General features: G+C 38.2%; 5 protein-coding genes across 8 annotated transcripts; 2 read left to right on the top strand and 3 right to left on the bottom strand.

The window, feature by feature from the left end:
• Positions 1-921: 921 nt before the first annotated feature.
• Positions 922-3,132, bottom strand: LOC125192816 (beta-mannosyltransferase-like protein). The gene is made up of 3 exons (XM_048090473.2): positions 2,943-3,132; positions 2,478-2,717; positions 922-1,333 (listed from the first exon to the last, which is right to left on the bottom strand). Exons 2-3 carry the CDS (start codon positions 2,655-2,657, stop codon positions 1,160-1,162), a joined length of 354 nt encoding a protein of 117 aa, XP_047946430.1. The 5' UTR covers positions 2,658-2,717; positions 2,943-3,132; the 3' UTR covers positions 922-1,159.
• Positions 3,133-4,877: 1,745 nt separating this feature from the next.
• LOC125197216 (agenet domain-containing protein) lies at positions 4,878-8,006 on the bottom strand. 3 transcript variants are annotated; one of them, XM_048095930.2, is made up of 6 exons: positions 7,369-8,006; positions 6,301-6,783; positions 5,744-6,223; positions 5,196-5,675; positions 5,081-5,100; positions 4,878-4,992 (listed from the first exon to the last, which is right to left on the bottom strand). In XM_048095930.2, the coding sequence occupies exons 1-5, from the start codon at positions 7,837-7,839 to the stop codon at positions 5,092-5,094; spliced, it is 1,923 nt and encodes a 640-aa protein (XP_047951887.1). In that variant the 5' UTR covers positions 7,840-8,006; the 3' UTR covers positions 4,878-4,992; positions 5,081-5,091. The 3 variants fall into 3 exon arrangements, with proteins under 3 accessions (XP_047951887.1, XP_088912162.1, XP_088912161.1); XM_089056036.1 differs by having other exon boundaries at positions 4,878-5,100; positions 7,369-8,005; XM_089056035.1 differs by lacking the exons at positions 4,878-4,992; positions 5,081-5,100 and having other exon boundaries at positions 5,124-5,675.
• A 3,298-nt stretch (positions 8,007-11,304) lies between these two features.
• LOC125196099 (dicarboxylate transporter 1, chloroplastic-like) lies at positions 11,305-14,720 on the top strand. The gene is made up of 3 exons (XM_048094472.2): positions 11,305-12,534; positions 13,223-13,444; positions 14,074-14,720. Exons 1-3 carry the CDS (start codon positions 11,431-11,433, stop codon positions 14,434-14,436), a joined length of 1,689 nt encoding a protein of 562 aa, XP_047950429.1. The 5' UTR covers positions 11,305-11,430; the 3' UTR covers positions 14,437-14,720.
• A 522-nt stretch (positions 14,721-15,242) lies between these two features.
• Positions 15,243-20,639, top strand: RWA2 (O-acetyltransferase family protein). The gene is made up of 16 exons (XM_048092241.2): positions 15,243-15,433; positions 15,975-16,072; positions 16,389-16,529; positions 16,611-16,667; positions 16,771-16,843; positions 17,847-18,005; positions 18,185-18,334; positions 18,413-18,668; positions 18,753-18,871; positions 19,001-19,087; positions 19,163-19,251; positions 19,355-19,417; positions 19,520-19,576; positions 19,812-19,908; positions 20,010-20,168; positions 20,332-20,639. Exons 1-16 carry the CDS (start codon positions 15,401-15,403, stop codon positions 20,335-20,337), a joined length of 1,644 nt encoding a protein of 547 aa, XP_047948198.1. The 5' UTR covers positions 15,243-15,400; the 3' UTR covers positions 20,338-20,639.
• Positions 20,640-20,859: 220 nt separating this feature from the next.
• On the bottom strand, positions 20,860-22,870 carry LOC125194173 (Rab5-interacting family protein). Of its 2 annotated transcripts, none has more exons than XM_048092242.2 (5): positions 22,797-22,870; positions 22,097-22,247; positions 21,802-21,997; positions 21,420-21,439; positions 20,860-21,088 (listed from the first exon to the last, which is right to left on the bottom strand). In XM_048092242.2, exons 2-5 carry the CDS (start codon positions 22,210-22,212, stop codon positions 21,058-21,060), a joined length of 363 nt encoding a protein of 120 aa, XP_047948199.1. In that variant the 5' UTR covers positions 22,213-22,247; positions 22,797-22,870; the 3' UTR covers positions 20,860-21,057. The 2 variants fall into 2 exon arrangements, with proteins under 2 accessions (XP_047948199.1, XP_047948200.1); XM_048092243.2 differs by lacking the exon at positions 22,797-22,870 and adding an exon at positions 22,660-22,780.
• Positions 22,871-23,197: the final 327 nt, after the last annotated feature.

Genomic DNA, 23,197 nt, shown 5'->3' with positions numbered 1-23,197 from the left:
ATAAGTAATTCTTGTATAAGTTACCCATACATATCTTTTTATCTTTATATGAATAAAAGTTATTCTTATTATAAATAAAAGTAACTAGTTATATGATTTGAATAAAAAGTGGCACTTCTTGTGATTAAAAGTAAATTCTTGATAAAAAAAATACTATAAATTAAAGAAAAATTATAAGAAACATACTATAAAAGAAAAAAAATGTTAAAGTTGAATTGGACCTAGCTTGGATTGGATGAGAGACGTGGATTTAAGTCAGTGTGACTCGAACCACTAGCTCTTTAGCATGAGATTTCATGTCAATTCCGGTAAAACATTTCAATTGAAAGATCTCCCTTTTGATAAGAACAAAATTTGGGATGTCTAATATTTTGTCGCGTGGTGATTCTATAACTTTTACTATTGTTGAATGTTTCCTACTTAAGTTTGTTTCATCATTATATTCTTGAACTAAAAAGAACTCCACTAGTTATTTTTTTTAATAATGTTTAGGGAACTTTAATTTTTATCTAAGGACCGTTCGCAACAAAAACTTAGTGTAGGGACTCAAATTAGTACTAATCGAAAGATAAATCCTAGAAACTCTAGTCAACTAAAGTTATAGATCATCTAAAAAATTGAAAAAAAAAATCAAGAAAGCGTAGCATTTACCACTACTACTAATAGTGCATCCATATTTTTAATGAACCTGGATTTTAGGGTGCCACATTTTCAAAGCTCGATACTATCGAGATGTACGTGATGTTATAGGAGTAGTTAATACCCGAAGCCAAAAGTCTCGTATTCGAATTTACCTACATATGATCTTTTAGAATTATTTCATCATGCACTCTTGAATAAAAAGATACAATCTTTGAGATTCTTGATGAGATGATACCAAATTTTGATTTCTTTAGCAACCAGGAAAGAAAGAGCCCAAGATTGATCAACTGATATTTACACAGAATAATCAGAGAATTTTCACAAAGCAATCAATCATAATCTAAACTAGAAAGTCTAAGAGCCCAAGTCCCCATTTTTGTTCCCTTCATTGCCAAGAGAAATTCGATACTGCTCGCCGTTGGGATGGCTAAATGAACGCGCATCGTCAAAGATGCACAAACAAGAGCGTGGAGAACAGTTAAAGAAAAATATGCTTGCACTATGCGGAAGGAGAGGCTCATTTCTTCGCCTTTGCAAACCGGAGGCAGCGATATTTCTCACCACTGACGGTTATTTCAAGAGCCCCGTCTTGGTTGTCCTGATTTGATGCAGTCCCCATCAGCACGCTCTTCTCTTTCTCGAGGTTTTCCCTCTCCATCTTTAACCGGGCTTCTTGCCTAGCAATTTCTGCCTGAATACGAGCAAATGTCAAAATACGAGTGTAGGGGAGAGCTGTTAGGAAGCAACACCACACAAAAATCAGGAAAACAATAAAAAGACACGAGAATTGTTTAGTCAGCTTCTTGCGATATGTAACTACGTTAGTGGGCGATGCAAAGGCAGTTCCTTACGATATGTAACTATGCGAACGCAGGGTTTTTCACTATATTTCCATATACAGAGGGAAAACATCTATTAATATTACAAGCAAGGCCCTAACCCAAACCCATTAGGATTCCATCTACGCCAGAAATGTAGGCCATAAAAATCGGGATATAATATTCAGTATCTTCAGGCTCCACAGTCCAACAGAAATAAGACAAAAAATGCTGATATAGGTGCTAAGAGGAGTGTGTGTGTGTGTGTGTGTGTTGTTTCAACCAAGTTCTTTACATCGTCCTTTGATAACACGTGAAAGTTTATCTATGTTCAGGAGATTGTATATTCATGTAATCATGTTTTAGACGAATAAAAGGCATGGTTACAGATTTCAAAAGACATAAAACACTACAGTCTACAACAATAGGCTTTAATCACCCAGTGGAACTTTGATAGAAAAGAGAGAATGGAAAACTAGCCATGTCTACGACATCCAAGGAAGAAGCATCACTTTCACTTTCTACAGCCGCATATTGGATTACTAAGCTGCTCGAGTGCTATGCTAGAGAGGCAGATTAACATCCAAAAGGCCACTATCAAATCAGCCGTTTCCATTAAAAATTATCTCGTGTGCTTTTCTACATCGCCAACTAGTATATCATAAGCCTAACGAGGCACGGAAAGAAACTCCCATCCAAATCACAACTCAAGTTCTCTATTCACAAAGGAAACCCATTTACATATTTGATCTAAAGCTGCAAGATGTCATCAATTAGGACTAATTCCTCATATTTTCTACACAGCGCAGGAATGAATCAGTATACAACCATAAAACCACTCCCTAAACTCTAACTCTAGGATAAGCATATCTCCTACACATTCAAGAACTGCTACACAGTAGTTAGGAAACATCTCATTGCCATTTCAAGAAAAACAACAAATAGCCAACAATGCCATTTCAAGAAAACAGCAACTAGCCATCCTTATTTCACAAACAAGACGGTTGAATCAGGTACCTCACGGCGTGAGAGTTCCGCCTTCCAAGCAGCTTCTCGCTCGGCAACCTCACGCTCACGTTCCTCGATGTAACTCTGCATCTCCCTCTCCTTCATGATCCTATCTTGTATATCTGCATCTAGAGCCTCCTTCAACTCTTGCACAAACTTGTCTACAACTGTTTTTATCCTCAACGACATCAGAAATTAGGGCGTTTACACCACACTTCTTCACTCTATCTTCCAATAAACTACAAACTCCTGCAACATAAAACATCTCCTTCATTTACCATAAAGAATTCATCTGTACATGCTAGAACATTAATTATATAAGGGCTAAAGTCAAGAAATTAAAATTAAAATTTTCCCTTCTCAATTTCGTGAAGAAAAAGAAGACCCATATCATGAAAAACGTAAACAAGCAATCCCTAATCAGATCAGAAACAGCAACAATTTCATAGAGCCAATAATGAACTAAAAATCCACCTTTGAAGAAAATAGGAAAATCGAGTATCGAATTCGATTGCCGTAGCTGGTAGAAAAACGAGGCCGCGAGCTGTGCGTGTGCGTGTGAGCGGCAGAGGGAGAGAGAGGGAAAAGGAGAAACTCAATTTGAGAGGCAAGAGGGCCACAAAAATATGCTCTTGTTCTTTACTTGAACCAGGTTATTTCCAATTTCTTTTTCTTGATTTCTCCTCTTTTTGTTTTTGTGTGAATGCTGGCAAGTTGTTTTTAAATTGATTGTTTTTTTTGGCATCTTGTTTTGTTAAAGCATATATCAAATATTTAAATGAAACAATATAGATTGAATATAATGTTAAAAATACGAGACATGTATTTAATTCCGTATAGGATTTAAATTTGTGTGACTTATAAAATGAAAATGTGTGTTTTTATGTCGAATTCTTTGATGACAAAAACTTGTATTTGCAGTACATATAGCATATCTTTAGTAAAATTTGATAAATTTGAATAAGTTTGATTTTTATCATGAGATGAGATGACAATGCAAAACCAAGAACCAAAACACAACATATATTTGTGCCTAGAAATCAAGAAAGAAACATTAACAACATAAAAATAAAAAAAAGAACAAAAAAAAACGCATGCCCAGAAAGTAGAAAGTCAATAGTGAAAATTTACGGAAAATCTTACTCTTCTATATTAATAAAATCATTTTTTTATTTTGGTAAGTTCCAATATAAAATCATTTTTTTATTTTAGCAAAAAATTAATCTTGCATCTTCCTTTATCCTCTCTTACTTTATTCATCATCCCCTTAACACACTATTCTTAATCTTTGTGCTGAAAGAAATGTCTCAACTAAAATGCGACCCCATGCTTCCGAAGATTGTCTCAATCGCGCTCCCATGCCCAGGTGGGCTTCGTCATGTTGTACGCCTCAACAATTCTCTCCTGGAACATGCGCACCTTCTGACCAGAACCGACAACCGGGTCTTTGATGTAGCAACCGCCTTCGACTCCTCGATGGAATATTTCTTCATGCACGCCAAAGTCTCTTTCCCTTGCCTTTGCCTTTGCATTTTTGGCCTTTAGTTGGGAACATATGCAATCTCGGTCTCTTCATGGGATGTCTCGAACGATCCAATAGGCTCCATATCCGAAATCTCATAGTCATTTACATTCTACATTGATTCCAGATCCATGAGTACACGGGGTATCAAACGCCGGGAATCGTCATTTGCATCGATGGTTCCTAAGTCACTGGAACTTGTGCTGGCAGAACCTGCATCAACGTGACTTGTGGAAGAAAATCTCTATTCCAAGTATTCACATCATTTGGGTCCCGACCCATTGCGTATGCATAGGCCAAGAACGTTGCTTGAGAACATGGCTCCATTTTTTCGACTACTTTTAAGATTTGGAAGTAGGAAATCAGAGTGAGAGGTGTGAAAAATGAATTGAAAATATGTATATTTATAGAGAAATAAAATTAATTAAAAATATAAAAAATATTAAATCGTACGACTGAGGTTGAATTTGGGAGAATCGTACAACAGTCAGCAATTCAGCCGCGCAAGGGGAGGACAGCCGGTGGCTGTCGGAATTTGGGAGGATAATGCAGCCCCTCGAGCGACAGCCGTGAACGGGGCTGCATTGTGAACGCCCTTAAAGGTCTAGCATATAATTTTAATGATCAAACAAAAATAAAAATACACAAAAACTCCCAGGTTGAATTCCAGCTTCACTAAGTAAATGCCATCTTACCATATAAGCTCAACACTCACTATTCATCTCTGATGTTATATTCTTGACTTCGTTCAAGCAAACTACACGACCTAATCAAGCTTGTATACCTATAGAAAATAATGTACTACTATAGCAGTGATGATTTCATGCAAATGATTAATCAACACAAATTTACGACATCGAATTATAGCTCAGAAATGAGAATGCAAATTAATTAAATCCTTACTCCTTAGTATTTCAATTTGTGACACATTTCTCATAGATTGCGAATAACTGAATAAGTTAAACCCGTAGCTAGGACCACATTAACACGAGGCAATGTCACCTGAGACAAATTAGTCAGCTTCGATTAGTTTCAACGCACCACGAATCAAGTTGTTAGATTCACCATGGGACAAGTTAGCTATCTTCACCTTGAGTGCGACTAAGAGCCCTGGGATGGGGAAAAAAATGCTTTTAGGTGATCAAGTTTGGAAATATTAGAATGAAAATCATATTATAAAAAAGGTAGTGGAAAAGCATATATACCCTTATAGCCAAAACCCACTGCCCTTGTATCCAATCTTGATGAGGTCTCAACTCAAAATGCTGAAACTCCATCATCTCATTTGTCGCGTTGAAATAGACAGTGTAATTTCTGCTCGGAGAGGCTTTCTGGACTCGACCAACACGCCACCCATTGTTATGCCAAGCATCAACTCTGTCAAATGGCTTATAGGAATCTCTTCTTTGGATGACCGAAGGGGAAGGCCTTATGCACGGGCCGAAAGCTTTTTGGTGCAGTTGTGTTCCGTATTCGTTAATTAAGGTTTGGTATTGAACTAGATAGTTTCTTATGCCTAGTGATTTCAGAATAATAGCAGGGTACCAAATGCCCTCGTTTTTGTCGCCATGATCACCTTTTATCTCTGCCTTCATCCCATTCACAATGAATGGTTCTACTCCCATTCTGTCGTGCTCTCCAAATTTTATAACTTGTCTGTTGTTGACTCGCAACTCCGCTTTTTTCTGCATTCAAAGGATCGTACATAAGAAGATGGAAATGGAAATACAGAACAAGTATTTCAAAATCATACCATCATTGCAGCAGTCCATTTGCCACCAATCCAATCTTGATGAGACCTTAAATCAGAGTGATTAAAAAAGATTTCCTCGTTCGTTGTCCAGAAATACACACCATATCTTCGATCATCAAGAACTTTAGAGACGAGGCCAACCCACCACCCATCATTATACCACGCGTCAACTTCTTCCAGCAACATGTAACAGTCAATCCTCATGATTTCAGGGGCGCAAGGCCTGATATATGAAGCAAGCGCCTCTTCTCGAAGCAGTGCAGATTCATCGTCTGTTTTCAACGTCTGGTACTCAACCAAAAATTCACCGGAGGCTAACGAGCAAACTATCTCAGCAGTGAACCAAGAGCCGTGATAGCCTTCTTCATCACTTCTCACCTCCACCATCATCCCCTCCCTGAAGATTGGCTCTGCAGTTTGCCTATTTTTAATCTTCAACTTCTTGTTGTTGGGCTTAACGTTCAATTCAGTCTTCTCTACCTGCAACACTAATGATGATGAAGAAGAAAAACAAAACATTATCATCACCAGACTGCAAGAGAGCAAGATGTACTCACCTTAAGATCTGAAAACCATTTACCATCGATCCATTCTTGATGAGGCCTCAGTTTACGATGCTCCAATATCAGATCTTCATTTGTGCACAAGTGAACCATGTACGAACCGCCATTCAGGACTTCAACAATGTAACCCTCCCACCAGCCACTCTTAGACCAAGCATCAACACGTTCCAGAGACTCAAAAGGCTTAACACGCCTTATAACAGGTGGGGTGCACCTGATGCAAGAAGCATGCACTTCTTCTCTCAAATATTCAGTCTGGTCACCAGTTCTTAAAGTTCTATACTCCACCAAATACTTCTCGTCTTCCAATGGTTTAACAATAACAGCAATGAACCAAGAACCTTCGAAGCCTTTCTCATACCTCTTGACCTCCACTAGCATCCCCTCACTGAATCTCATTTGCTGTGGTTTCTTCTTGCACTTTATCTTGAGCTTCAAACCATTTGATTTTGCCTGTGATTCAGATGACGACTTGCTCTGCATACATACAACTTACAAAAATAAGCACTAACAGATTGCAATCAGCATCACAAGAAAAGTACATTTTGCTGTTAAACATCAGCAGCAGCTGTGATTGTGAACACTTTGATGAACCCAATTTTTAGATGATGAATAAATCTCCACCAGCTACGAATGATTAACCTAATCACAACTAATGTAATGCTTACAGTCTTACAGATTACTTCTTCTGCTCCTACATAATAAAAACGAAATAATGCAGCAAAGGAACGCGAAAATGGGGAAACCTGACACAAGAATTCACATGTTTATTGATCAACTCAAACAAAATTTTCCCTATTAGATCACTAGCAACTTTTACAAACTTTGATGAGCCTCATTCTTATATAACCACGCGATAGTTTAACATCTAATGATAACCTTTATTAAAGCTTACATCAATCCCTAGCAACCACAAATTCCTCTTTTTGCTTAAATTCAAACAATATGAAAAATTAAAATTGAAAATGAACAAGCGAATTGCTAACATGTGCTATGCAAAATCAAGCAGTAATCAGCCAGTTATATCCAATAGACACACAGACTATAAAAATTACACAATACCTTCACTTGCATAACTTGCTGAAGCAGCAATGGCGGATTCCACATGCCATCACTCCAGTCCCTAACCGTTCTCACCTCCCACTGCTCCACCGCAGAAGCGGAACCCCCTCGATCCGCGCCCTCAAACACCACCGAGTAGCGCGAATTCTCCAAAATCTCCGCGATTTCCCCTCTCCTCCACCCCTTCCTCTCTCCGCAAAACGCCTCCACACTTTCCCCAACCTTAAAGTACCTGTGGATCTCCACCGGCTGCGCCGGCCTGACCTCGGCGGCGGCGACGTACTCGCGCCGCAGCGGCGACGTGGGATCGTCGCTGTCCGCGCTCGTCTCGAGCTTGACGTAGGCTCTGTCGCCGCAGAAGCGGATGAAGGTGGCCGGATGCCATGTGACGGCGTCGTTAGGGCGCCGGACTTCGATTCTGTCACCTTTGACGACGAATTGCGAGGGTTTTTTGGGAGGTAGGTGCTGCATAGTGATAGTGCATGTGAGAGAGAGATGGAAACCTAGAGAGAGAAGGTTGATGAGTGATTGGTGCGAAATGGCAATGGCGGGAGGAAAATGACCTTTCTAGGCTTGCACTTCAAGTTTCAAATCTGCAATTTTGGTTTTTCGGCAAATAGAGGTTGGGACGATGAAGTAATTAATCTGAGAATTAAATGACAAATTAGGTTTTGTAGAGAAATTTGTATTATAATTTCTTTTTTGATTTGATTATTTTGGATTTTTAGGTGTCATTTCCTATATCGAGTAATAATAGATTATAGAGATATGTTCTTCATCTAGTTCCACAGACTTTGCCTTATGATCCTTAAAATAGCCTTAATGATTAATTGAAATGGGTGATTATAGAATTTGATTTATAGTTCCAATATTGCTTGACATGCAAGCTTGATAATTCTTTAATGCTCATAAGAAGAGTACTATAGTACTATTGCCCATGATTGGTAATGCTATGATTCTGTACATACCCATGTTTTTAATTCCATATTTAAATACTAAAAGAATCATTGGCTTTCAAGACTAACTTGATGTGATCACATTTTGAGGGGAAAAGTTTACTTCATTATAAATACTATTACTACTGTATAGTGTATAGTTCGTTCTTCAAAGTCCAAATTTTGTGAAATAAAAAGAGAATGGAGTGAAAAAAAAGGAAAATGGAGTTCAGGCATTGAACGATCCAGGGCGCCGGGGCAGAGACCCGGTGGTGGAGGATGGTCGCTGCAGGGGGTTTACCGAGATGGTGCATAGATGAGATCATTGAAAGATCTTCAGGCCGCTGGAGTAAGGAACGAACAAAAAGCATTGCTGCTCCAGCACGAACAAAACATCGCTGCTCCAGATTAGTAATGTGAAGATTGACAATATCAAGGACACGAACTTTACTCGGGATGTGCTCATGTTCTCTTGCAGGCTGCAGCTCAAGTAAGCCATGTCAAGATGTGTAGATTGGGAACGTTGTTATCCGGTTTTCCGAAGATCCTGCTCTCGGAGGAGCCACCACCAAGTGCCAGAACGTCAAGTACGTTGCAATCGGCAAACAGAATCCACCTCTGTGCCAAGACCAGCCCCCTAAACCTCTACCCAAGTAAATTCGGCATTTTCCCTATTCTATTGAATTTGTTTATGTCGATATTTTTATATAGCTAGATTTTAATTTTCACAATTGTGTGTTTTTAATTAATTCGTTACATTATTAGTATGTAATTTACATTATTAGTATGTAATGGAGCGATGAGAGAGCATGTGAGTATATTATTAATCTTCTCGCGCATTGATTATAACATTTCTTAACAATTGGAGTGGAGTGGAGTGTACATTTTTATTTCTTCATTCTTTCCCATCTGTATATATCTATCTGTATCAAACTAGTTCGAGTGTTTTATTTGTTTCGTGCTTACGTGTACCGTGCGAGTTCTTTTAGCAAGGTTCATCTAATTTATCACCTCTTTTCACATATAGTACAAATGATGTCATATCGCATTCTCTTGAATACAGGATGTGATACTGTACAACATGTATTAAAAATTTGACAAATAACGCCGAGTTTGTTTGTTGATTAAGAAACTTAAATAAACAATAAATGGGTCAAATTGAAAAAATAAGGCCAGGTGTGAGTGACTAAATAAAAATATCCTAGAATAGAGAGTATGACGATGTACAAATAACAATATCAAAATTACATGCAATGTGTCCTCGGTGTGACGTCGCATGACTAAATATCCTGGTTCTAATCTTTTCAAAAATGAAATCCTAATTATGCTTGGCAATAAGGTCTAAGCCATGAATTCTATACAAGGTATTTTAAGAATATATGGAGTATAAAAATATTTTAAGAATTTTAAAAGAGCATGCATAAAGGTATTCTAAAAAAATTCATAAAATAATAATCAAAATAGAATAAATGTTTTTGAGACAGGGCATTGCCTCTTGTGGAGCTGTCCCTGCTTGGCAACAATTACGTGGTGATGTAGTTTAACAACCATCTCCTCTTGATCACAACATACCATGTAATTGCTTCCAATATAGCAGCGCAAGCACCAAGATTACTAACACCCAAATATATGCATTTTCCCATTTTTTTGCAGGCTCGAGATTCGAGAATGTCTAATCCTTTGAAAACATTATTGATGATGCTAAAGAGCAAGGATGATCACCGTGTATCCCACACTTTGGTGGTATACATTCCAGTAAAATCGGTATTTGTGCTCAGCACTAGCGGACACACATAGGCATGAGGGAGGGCTTAAGCCCTTTCCAATATTTTTTTTGACTTTTCTAGTTGTCTAATATTATAATTTTGTTAGTAATTTGTGTGAATTAACGTACAAAAGCCCCTACCAAAATAAAAAGTATAAGGAAATTATTATCTCATACAAAATTTGAATATGTAGCCCATATCCTGACAAATTTCTGTGTCTGCCATTTGTGGTCAGGCTTCGGCTTCACAAGAAACACCAAAACCCACACAAAATATTGTAACTTGTAAGTATATCTTTTATGAAAATGACTAAATTTAGTACTCTTCTCTATTTTGTACTCCTAAAATTTTGAACTGTGAATATAAAGTCGCTGAAGTGTTCCAAGGACAAAGAGAGTGATGCCTATGTCTCTGTGAACAGTCTTCTCGACTCCGGGGGAGTCATTTCCGAGTTTGATTGTGGACATCTGGCAGCTGACGTGGATGTAGAACCACACCGGATTGGCTGATCTCAACACCTTCAAATATCTAGCAGCCATTGCTCCCATTGGCATCAAAACATCCCAACTCACATGATTCAACACCCAATAAACCTGCAAAACACATAATCATTCATTTACGCTGTGGTGGCGAAATCAACGTTTCCTACAGACCTAACGTTGTCTCGGCTGAGGGGAGACGGGAAGACTGTTGCAGTTTCCGTAGCGTCTGCTGTTGGAGAATGCGAAGGTGGAGCAGTTTTGAGCGTTGGATGCAGTGGCCAAGATGAAGAGGAAGACAGCGAAGAAGTTTTTGGGGACAACTGCCCATTATGAATTATGATGATGATGCTCAACTCCCCTTCTCTGTTTCTAGTAGTATATATTAAGACTGAGTGATGGTAATTATTTAGAAAGTGGAGATGCAAGGAATCTGAATGTGAGAAAAGTAGGGGGAAGGCCTTGGATTGTCTTCAGTTTTGACTGCTTCCACTGTTTGAATTCTGATTACTGATGAGAAGGAGAAATTTAAATACTACTAGTACTACTCGATTTCTCTTTAAGGCATTCACCACCCCTCTCTAGAAGCCCAATTCCAAAATAAAAAAAGTCAGGTGTATTAAAGTATCTATATGTTGTAATAAAAATTTGATAATTATTTTAAATAGGTATCTAATGTTTTGTTTTTTTTGGTAAAGAGTATCTATTGTTTTTAAAAGCGTTTAAAAGTAAAGTTCTGGAATAGGGCGGAGTTGGCAAAATGTAGTTGACGGAGATTCCAATGCTTCTAAAACCTGAAATCCCCCATCCTTCTCTCCCTCTTTCTCACTCGCAGTCGCAGTTGGAGGGACTCACTCACTCTCTCACCTCCCTCCCTCAACAATGGCGTCTCTACCCCTCTCCTCCTCCTTCAACCTCCGCCTCCGCCCCCGCCCCCTCTCCCTCTCCTCCCCCTCTTCCAAATCCCTCCGCCTCAATCCAACAATTCCATCTTCCATCAAATCCCGCATTTCCCCCAATTCTCTAGGTCAAAATCGAATCCAATCAGTCCACCATAGATCACCCCTCTCACTCTCTCTCCCCGCCCCAAAACGCCCGCTTCTAGCAGCCGCATCTGCTTCCGCCGCCCCTCCCGCCCCGCTCGCGCCCCAGCCATGGCAGGGGGCTTCCATCAAGCCGCTCGCCGCCTCCATCGCGACAGGCGTGATTCTGTGGTTCCTCCCGGCCCCCAACGGCGTCTCCCGCATCGCGTGGCAGCTGCTCTCCATTTTCCTCGCCACAATCGTCGGAATCATCACCCAGCCCCTGCCGCTGGGCGCCGTCGCACTCATGGGACTCGGCGCGTGCGTTCTCACTAAGACGCTGACCTTCGCCGCCGCGTTCTCGGCTTTCGGCGATCCGATCCCGTGGCTTATCGCGCTCGCGTTCTTCTTCGCGCGAGGGTTTATCAAAACTGGATTGGGGAACAGAATTGCGTACCAGTTTGTTTCCCTATTTGGAAGCTCGTCGCTAGGGTTAGGGTACAGCTTGGTATTCAGTGAAGCGCTTTTGGCGCCGGCGATTCCATCTGTCTCCGCCAGAGCGGGCGGCATTTTCTTGCCGTTGGTGAAATCGCTCTGTGTCGCGTGTGGTAGCAATGTAGGCGATGGAACGGAGAGGAAATTGGGGTCTTGGTTGATGCTCACATGCTTTCAGACATCTGTGATTTCGTCGTCTATGTTTCTGACAGCGATGGCTGCGAATCCGTTGGCTGCTAACCTTACTGCAACCACGATAAATATGCAGATTGGATGGATGGATTGGGCCAAGGCTGCAATCGTGCCGGGGTTGGTGTCGTTGATCGTTGTTCCGTTTCTGCTGTATTTAATCTATCCGCCCACGGTGAAGAGCAGCCCCGATGCTCCTAAACTTGCAAGGGAGAATCTGGCGAAGATGGGGCCGATGTCCAAGAACGAGATCATCATGGCTGGAACTCTGCTTCTCACGGTATAGACTTACAAAATTTGAGTTTTTTTGCTTCATTTAGCTCTGCAGATCATCGTGATTGTTCGATATGCTTCTATTTTCAGATGTGATTTTTATAATCAATACTAGGAGTTCTACGATCCTACCCTTTTAGCGGGATATGCATCGAACAAAATTAGATCAAGTGATGTAAATTATCTAGGGTCGTAGGATATCCCAAAGTTTGAATCCATTTTATTAAACAAGAAATTAGCCTATATTGTTTTTATCAATCTAGGTTGATCCTCAAAGTTAAACAGCCCCTCATAGAGTAATGATTGGGATTATTGGATGGCTTGTCGTACTAGTATATGTTTTAATTGCTTCCACATCGAGAGATTTTCAGTGGTATTCATTTGCACTGTTGATCTCTCACTATGCGTTAGATGTTGAGACAATGTTTTGATGCTGGAAAGTAGTAGTAGTAGTTATTCTTTGCAACTTGGGTGAAACACACAGGGTCGAACACTTGTACAACTTATATTTGGCTAAGGAGGGATTTTTTTGGGTAAACCAATGTTTAGCTGATTTGGTAACCAATTTGTTGGGATTAATTAATCCCTGCATTGTTGCCGTAGGTCTCATAATCATGAATTTAAATAATTTGTTGCTTATTCATTGTTCCTATGCAAAGTAATTTGTGCTGATAGTTGAAAATTTTAAATATCAGGTGGGACTCTGGATTTTTGGTAGTGTCCTGAATGTGGATGCAGTAACTGCTGCAATTCTTGGGTTATCTGTCCTCCTGATAACTGGGGTTGTCACATGGAAGGAATGCCTAGCTGAATCAGTTGCATGGGATACACTGACATGGTTTGCTGCGCTTATTGCAATGGCTGGGTACCTAAACAAATACGGTCTTATCTCCTGGTTCAGCCAAACTGTTGTCAAGGTTCGTTTACCTCTATATTCCAAGCCTACTGACAGGAAATGAGTACATATAAAATTTGTTTGATTTGGTCATGTACAATCCGTGTTCATAATTTTGGCCCCACTCCCCAGCCCCGTGCATCATACTAATTCATTGTTGGCCATCAATATGGAAGACTTATTCTCATCTGGTAGTATGCTCTCAATTTGGCAGTGTAGATGCAACTTATTTTGTTCATCAATCGCAGTTATGTTGGTTAACAGTAAAATAGTCCGGGAAGAAAAGAGTTTTCTAGATTCGTTCACTGGCTAGTTGGAATTACTTTACCATCATTTTCTTCTCTTATCTATTTGAGATGTCTCCTTTATGACAATAATACTGGTTCTTCACTCTCTAATGGAATGGCATTGGTATAACATAAGCCTTACAAAATTGTCCAAACAAGGATTTTGGTCTATTCATTGTTCAATACTTCAGAAGCTTTAACGCCTTAGAACAAGATATCATTGGTTATCACATCTGTATCTGCTTATTATAATTCAAAATCTCAGCTCTATTTGTGTGTGTATTTGGTCTTTTGTTCCTCTTCATTTCCATTACTTACTTAAATAGCTGAAGCACTGAATAATTCTATTTTCTTGTCTATGCAGTTTGTTGGTGGATTGGGTCTTTCCTGGCAGCTATCTTTTGGCATTCTTGTCCTACTATACTTCTATTCCCATTATTTCTTTGCGAGCGGGGCTGCTCATATTGGTGCCATGTTTACAGCATTCTTGTCAGTAGCCAGTGCACTGGGTACTCCACCCTATCTCGGTGCTGTCGTGCTCTCCTTTCTTTCCAATCTTATGGGAGGCATTACTCACTATGGGATAGGATCAGCACCTGTGTTTTATGGTGCTGGTTACGTCCCACTCGCCAAATGGTGGGGCTACGGCTTCTTTATCTCGATCGTCAATCTTGTGATTTGGCTCGGAGTTGGAGGGATATGGTGGAAGGCCATCGGCTTGTGGTAGAAGCATGGACGAGTTCCTATCTGTTTTTGTGCATCATATTCACATAAATAACTCTTTGAGTTTTGAGATTTCGATACTCTTTTTAACGGAATGAGGATTTTACAAGTTTTGGTGGGGGAGAAGGCATAATTAGCCTTACAATTGTGTATTATCATTATCTTTTTCATAAGAGCTCAAGGGTTTGAGACAGCATTTGTTGATTAGTTAGGTTTAGAATCATGAGCAAGAAAGCAAGTTATGTACTATTATTGATGGTGAAATTGAACCGATTTTAGCTTTTCTTACTTATGAACCCATGGAAATAAATTTCACCACTCTTCCACATGTGGACAAGGAGATGCAAAAATTTCACAATTCAACAAAAATAAAATAGGTGAAAAAAAGTAATGTAATATAAGTTCTATTTTTATTTAGTTTTATTTAGAATAAAATGTGAGGAAAATAAAATAATAATAATGCGGGGTTTATCATTTATAATAAAAATGAATTGAGATTTTTGACGGTGGACAAATCAAAATAAAAAAAATGAGACTCCTTCCTAACCGTGATGTTCCAAATAAAAATTGCGATATTATCTGATTAAGTAGTAGTATAATAAAATGGTGATCTTTATTTCAAAGAAATCGTTCTCGGCCCAAATCAAGTCCTCTAACCCAATAAAATATTCGGATCAGTTTGACCCGGCCCAAAATCAACTCGGGTTGGCCGACCATAACCGCTCAAACAATGATTCTTCTCCTCCACCTAATTAAATAGGCTAGGCATATTATAACTACTTTTGAATAAATTACTGTGCTTATATTATTCTTAAGTTTTACCATAGTAACCCATTTTTCACTCTAAAATCAGATCTAATCTTTTTCACCTGCAATTTCTGTCGGTTCTCATTTCCCGCGTCTATACATACACCAATTCTTCACCGCGTTGAGGTTTTTTGTAATGCTGCTGGATTCCAACTGAAAAAATGGTGATGTACGGACCACTGGCGCCTGGTCAGGTGAGTTGATCGGTTGATTTTGTTTATAAGTAAGCAAATGCGATGGATCTAAGCAGATTGCAGCTTATTTTAGATGCGATTGTTGTTTGAAGTTAGTTGCTGGAGTAGATTAGCACTGTTTGAGTAGCATTTTAGGAGTAATTGATGTGTTTTTGCTCATTTTTTGATGAAGATGTGTGGCGAGCTGGAAAATTGAGTGCGATTGTGAACTTGTTTTTGTTTGATTGTGTGTTTTGTTTCTGGTATTTTGTAGCTCGATCTTCGATGATTGGATGAGTTAGCGATTGTTGTTTGAAGTTAGTTTTGGAGTAGAGTAGTAGTGTTTGAGCAGCATTTTAGGAGTAATTGATGTGTTTTTGCTCATTTTTTGATGAAGATGTGTGGCAGCGAGCTGGAAAATTGTGTGCGAATGCGAACTTATTTTTTCGGTTGATTTATGTGTTGTGTTTTGGTTATTTATGTAGCTCGATCTTCGGTGATTGGATGAGTTAGTTTCTGTGTTTGGATGTGATGTGAGCTTGATGATATTGTGAATATGCAGGTATCGTTTTTCCTTGGAATTGTACCAATATTTGCTGCTTGGTTGTACTCAGAATATTTGGATTACAGAAAGAATTCATTGTCTGCATCTGCGAAGCTGTAAGTTTAAGGACTTTGTCGAGTTGCACATCTTTTTTGTGGTGTTTAAAGTTTTCGATAGAATGGAGTACTGGAACATTATGTGAAAATAGTATTATGGATGTTTCTAAGAATTTTGGTAGTTACGTTACTGAATTATGGATCAGCAATGAAATACTGTGTGAATACAGAAGGAAAATGCTGTGACTGATTCCTGCATGATCTCAAAGCATAGGGGAATTCGAAATCACTGTTCCTTTCTTTATAATGATGATTTAAAATGTTCTACAACTCCCCTATATGTTGTCTCTGATACTGAATTCACTCTAAATTCCAGTGGAAGGGATTCTGATGTCAGTTTGGTTGAGTTGGCTGGGGCAGTTAAAGACGATGATAGAGCTGTTCTTCTGGAAGGAGGAGGCCTTCAGTCGGTCTCTCATGGAGTGCGGAATTCGTCTGTAACATCTCAATTGATAAGGTTTGTGAGATATGATCTGAACTTACTCTGATGGTATGCCATGGTATGCCACCTTATGCAATTGACTTCATTATATTTCAGGTTTCTTACGTTGGATGAGTCATTCTTGCTGGAGAATCGGTTGACTTTAAGAGCCATGTATGTGTATAGTTTTAAGTTCTTAGCTTTATAATCCAGATTTGGAATGAGTTGGATTTAGTTTCTTTTGTTTATTCCTATGCTTTGGGATTATCTTATGCAGGTCAGAGTTTGGTGCCCTTTTAATCTACTATTACATATGTGACCGAACGGATCTCCTTGGAGAATCAAAAAAGGTGTGATTGGATTTCTCCTTACCGCGCAATTGGTGTATGCATTTCTTATACAATTTTAGTGTGAGAAGTGAGAACCAATCGGTTTGTTAGTAGTACTCTAGCCATCAAAACTTCTTTTGCCACCTTTGCTCCACGAAGAGGATTAACAAAGCAAAATGGGAACTTGAAGTAAAAAAGAGTGAGCTTGAATGATAGAGATAGGAGATCTAAAGTGGCTGGGTGCAGAATATTATTAATTATTGTATTGTTCTTTAGTAGCATTAATTATTGTAAGGAATCTAGTTGTTTTATTTGTTAGAAACAGCTTTTATCTATTAGAGTTAGAGTTGGATTAGGAGTCTTCTGTATAGGAGTCAGTGGCCATTAGTTATTATATGTAGCTCTTCAGTGGAAGAGTAACATGTCTTGGGTGTTGGTTTAGGGACAGTTTTACCATAGGCCTAAATTGAGAATTTCTCTGCTCTTTTTATTCAGTTTATATTCAATTTATTTTCTGTCCATTTTTTTTCTGTTTCGATTATTTTCTGTTCCTTTTTCTAGCACCCACTGCCTTCTCTATCATTGATATATAGCCAAAAACCCAACATCTATGTGTTTTTCTGGCAGTTCTGCATAGGATTAATAAATTTGTATGTAATGGATTACTGAGCCAACCTAGTTTAGGTCTTACAAAGGACATGCAATCATATTCAAAATACTCCTCACGAGAATCACAAACGTGACAAATATGACATCTTGCTGATGCAGGGAAGTAATAATCCTCTTCTTTTTGCCATTCTTCCATTTCACAGGGCACTGCTACGATTAATCACAAATATAGCAATTCAACATAATAAGAGAGGGCTTAACTTTCTTCTTTAGTTATGTTAAGCGATTCCAATCAAATCTGAGCTACTACCGCATATGTTTTAATTTATATTCTGCAGTACACTAACTCATTGAGAATGGTTGATCAATGGCTTTGCTGTAAGCTTATCTGACTAAATTTCATTTCTGATGGCAGAGTTATAACCGGGATCTTTTCTTGTTCCTGTACTTCCTTCTCATCATTGTCTCGGCAGTTACTTCATTCAAGATACATAATGACAAGTCAGCATTCTCTGGAAAGTCAATGATGTATCTGAATAGACATCAAACTGAGGAGTGGAAAGGTTGGATGCAGGTAACTAACTGTTTAAAGAAATTATTTATGTTTCAACTTTCAATAAATAAAATAACATTTTAGTCTTTTTCGTCACCTTTAATTTTTGGTTTCTTTTATGACATTCTGCACTTACCTATGCTTTGAAATATACCTGAGCTGGAATGAATTGTCTTAGCTATCTTTCCCTCTGCTTACAGGTTTTATTTCTTATGTATCACTACTTCGCTGCCACAGAAATCTACAATGCCATAAGAATCTTCATAGCTGCATATGTATGGATGACTGGATTTGGGAATTTCTCATATTATTACATCCGCAAGGATTTTAGCCTTGCAAGGTTTGCTCAGGTTGGATTCTTTTCTGATGCGTAATATCCCATGGCGTCATTCTAATCCCATTTCTAAAGGATTAATTTCGATATGCAGATGATGTGGCGGCTAAATTTCTTGGTATTTTTTTGCTGCATTGCGCTTAATAACAGCTATGTCTTATACTACATATGCCCCATGCACACTCTTTTCACATTGATGGTGTATGGAGCACTTGGAATATACAACAAGTATAATGAACGTGGAACTGTCATGGCTCTAAAAATATTAGCTTGCTTTTTAGTAGTCATCTTTATATGGGAAGTACCTGGGGTATTCGATCTGTTCTGGAGTCCCTTCACTTTTCTGCTAGGTAAAATTCTAACCTTTCACTCTCTGTGTCTCAAGTGTATGAATGTGTATCTCAATCTCAATACAAGAATGTGTCCTCTTTCAGGATACAGAGACCCAGCCTCGAAAGTCGAACATCCGGCTTTGCATGAATGGCATTTCCGTTCAGGCCTTGATCGCTACATTTGGATAATTGGAATGATATATGCATATTACCACCCAACAGTAAGTTCTGTGCTTGTTTATCTTCATATGCATTTCAGATAAATTTGCTTGTTTTTTCCGTCTCTCTGAAACTGCGTACACGTTGATCTCCTGTACTTCAAACTGTAAACCTTCTGGATGGATTTGCAGGTCGAGAGATGGTTGGAAAGATTGGAGGAAGCTGAAACAAAGCGCAGGATATTTATCAAGTCAATGATTGTGACAATATCCTTGACGGTATCCCTCAATCTCTCAGCTCGTTCTTAAGACTTGTGAAGTTCACATCTGAAATAATTGTTTTTCTATTTACAGATTGGATATCTTTGGTTTGAGTTCGTATACAAGCTTCCAAAGATTACATACAACAAGTACCATCCTTATACGTCATGGATTCCTATCACGTATGTGCATTTTCAGTCTCTTCATTGTCTAGACTAAATATGTAGCAAATACTATGGAAACCTATTATTAATCTGGATTTATCTGCATATTCTCTGCTCCCAGTGTTTACATATGCTTGCGGAATGTTACTCAGAGTTTCCGCTCCTACTCATTGACACTTTTTGCGTAAGAATCCATATCTTTGTTTGAGTAAAGGACATTAATATTTTTATCATTTTTTGTTCGTTGAGATGATTCAAACAGATATTTATTTGCCTTGATGAACAGATGGCTCGGCAAGATCACTTTGGAGACCTACATCTCGCAGTTTCACATATGGCTTAGGTACATAATTCAGTTTCTAAAATCATCACTCATTCACTCGTGGTATCATCTTTATCCTGTGATGTGCATATGTGACTATTGTTCTTGGATGAAATTCAAGACAAGAAAGTCTGTATATACAATAATGGGGGTGGGGTTCTGAACAAAGTAAATGTTCTCTCTGATTGAATGACATTTCGCTGTACATACTTGAGTCTCGGGAAGATGAATCTGAACTTCATCCAACTCAATATAGGTCCAGTGTGCCAGATGGTCAGCCGAAGCTGCTACTTTCATTGATTCCAGATTATCCGATGTTAAACTTCATGCTCACCACTGCAATTTATGTAGCGGTAAAGTCCCTTAGTCTCCCTTGTTTTATTTTCTTATTTCACCCAATCAAATAGACACAATCCCGATTTACCTTATTATCCCAAAATCCCAAAACTTGCAGGTATCCTACCGTCTTTTTGAGCTTACAAACACTCTGAAAACAACATTCATTCCATCCAAGGACGACAAGCGCCTTGGACACAACTTGGCTGCAGCTTTAGTGATTGGAGGCATCCTTTACATCTTGGCTTTTGTATTAACAAAAGTTCCTCAAATGCTAGTAAGTTTGTTGTCTTACATTGTACCTGCATTAAGCACCTAATGGTTCACAGTTATCTGTATAAAATCTTCCAAGTCACGAACATAACATATTCAATCACAATCTGGAATACTTGAAAATCTCGATCATTGTTAATGTGTTGTTTCCTACTCAAAAATTGCAGGTGTGAAATTAGGGATTACAGCAAACGAGAGAATCGATTGCTTGCGAAAAAGCAGATTATTGATGCGCTTGGAACGAACATCAAATTGAGTAATTGCTCAATATACAATTTTAGTGTATGGTATATGGGAGAGGTCTGGTAAAATTGTGTATAGAAAGGGCAGGGCTCTTTAGCTATGAAAATCTACTACAAACTTGACCATTGTTGTTAATCATGTTCTGTTGCGAATCATGTTCGTGATTTCCACTCTGCTACTGTATTTGATGCCATTTTATTCACCATGAAATCCCATTTTTAAGAATTCATTAGGTAAAGTGTTACTACTTTTTGAATTGTTTCTATGCCATTTTATTCAGCATGAAATCCCATTTTTAAGAATTCATTAGCTATGAATGTCTTTTTGAATTGTTTCTTACCTAATAATCCCTCTCCGTACCATAAAACTAACACATTTTGAGAAGCACAATTAGTAAAATAGTAAAAATTGAAAGAAAAAAAGGTGATAGAGTCAGTGGAGACCACGCATAATTGGGAGAAAAAAAAAAGTCAATAACTGAGTTCTATAAACCAAAATCTTGCACTTGTTATCCAAATAGTAAAATACAAACAAAAATAAGTTAACGCTCTCATACATTTATACTACTGCAGCTTAAATCGAAACTTAAGTGTCACAAATGGGTATACAATGCAAGGTTGCCTCCATGAAACCGCCTCGTAGCAGAGTCCTCAGAATATATGAACCATATCGTAGGCAAATCTTTCCCAATGTCAAGGAACACAGGCAATGATTGGAATAGAAGACACTCTGATTCATACTATGTAACTGTGTGTGTCTGTGTGCGTGAGATAGTATTGTGTGTGCATGAGATAGTATTGTCTGTGTGCGTGAGATAGTATTGTGTGTGCATGAGATAGTATTGTGTGTGTGCATGAGAGAGTATTGTGTGTGCGCGTGTCTTATCCAAATGCCAAGAGATCAAAACTAGTTTAGCAATTGATGCTAGATATAACATATAATGAGATGAAGCAAGAATAAGATTTTTTTCCAAGACTAAAATGTTAGTATAAAGGAAAAAGAGTAAGGATACGTCCAGAATAGCACGAACGACTGCAAGAAGTGAAGAAACACCATGGTTAAACGTATTATCATGAAAATATGAAAAGCAATTGATGCATACAGTCAAGAATCAACAATTCAATTCACAAGATGCAAGGTGTATTCTTTTGTGACCTATAGGCTATAATATCATAGACCATGGTTTGCTTATAAACAACAAATAAGTGATCCTCAATATTATGTGAAGGAATTTATCGTTATCTCTAGATCAACTAGAGAAAGTCTAAACCGGCACAAAACTACTATACTCATAAAAGAACATATCACAAGAACACCACAGTTTATGCTTAAACAAGCAACACATTCACCTCAAGAAATACATAAATGAGACAAAGATGATGTTAAAGAGTTACCAAAAGTCCGCCTAGAATGCCATCGAAGACAATCTGGTTCCAGCTATCGAAAAAAGAATGAACAGCAAAGCCAGTCTTTGCAGCCAGCCCTACAGTAGTAATTGCCATGATGACAAAATAGAAAATAAATCCCGTCAATCCCGTGTACCCCAAAATTCCAGCAATCACGCCACCTATGATAGACATAAATGTGCGGCTGCAGCAAAAGCAAAGAAGAACGGTTTAGAACGGAGCATTCTTTTGCACAAAACACAGAATTGCAGAATGGCAACACAAATAAGTATAATGAGCAAACCTATAATTGATTATTCTTGTGTTGTTTTGCATATTTTCGACATTAAAAGTTGGTATCTCATCCAATGCATCACTTGATTTCTTCTTCTGCCCATTCGAATCATCATGGACTGCCATTGCCCTCTCTTCCCTCCTTCCAAATTCTCAAAGCCCTTCAAATATTAACAAATCATATCAATTTTGAGCAACCAATGCAACAACAACAGCTCACAATAAATTTAACAAAAAATCAAATAAAATAGAAATCCCAATGATATCAACAATCATTCCCCAAACCCTTCCGAGACTACTAATCACAACTCACAATAAATTCAACAAAAAATTGAGCAACCAATGTAAATACAATAGCTCACAATAAACTGAGACGAAGATATTTCATTTTTAAATCAATCTTAGCACATAATCCACTCTCTATTTTGGCGTGAGGTTTGGGGATTGGAGTAGATTTGTTAGAGTTACTATCACAGCTCACGATATATTCAAAGAAGCTCATTATACGATATACAAAGCTGAAATACCTAAGATTTAAGATTTAGAATCAAAACACACCAATTCGCAACGAACCTAGAATCAAAATCACCCTAATTCGAAGCAGAGACCAATTAAAGCAAGTAATTTACAAAAGAAACCGATGAATTGGAAGAGATCTGAGATTGAACAGGAACATATAGTAAAATTATTAGCAGCGAGTGCGAAATTACCTCGAAATTTATGTGGAGAATGAGATCGATCAATGCTTGGTAAAAAAATCGTAAATTGTTAAATATACTTATAAATTGGATTGACCCGCTTTTATTTTGGGCCCTATAAATCTAGAATGAATCGAACATTCTTATTTGGGCTTTGCTATTCTCCCATTTAATGAGCCTAAGAAGCATGGCTAAATATTTTGTATATTCCCTTCGTCCCATTAGCCATATGTTTTTTTTTACTGTCTCATTACTATTAACTTTATTTTTAATCAAAAAAAATATTCATTAAAAAAGAACGTGTATAGGTATTTTTTATTTAATTAAATATACTAATTTGTGTTTCTAAATACATGCTTCAAAATATATATCTTAGATCGGAAATGGAAGTATTCCACAAAAGGAAATATGTA

This window comes from Salvia hispanica, chromosome 4 (genome assembly GCF_029641045.1).
Source record: "Salvia hispanica isolate PSC_SH4W2 chromosome 4, Shi_PSC_v1, whole genome shotgun sequence".
Taxonomy (NCBI): domain Eukaryota; kingdom Viridiplantae; phylum Streptophyta; class Magnoliopsida; order Lamiales; family Lamiaceae; genus Salvia; species Salvia hispanica.
This window is presented reverse-complemented; position numbering and strand designations above follow the sequence as displayed.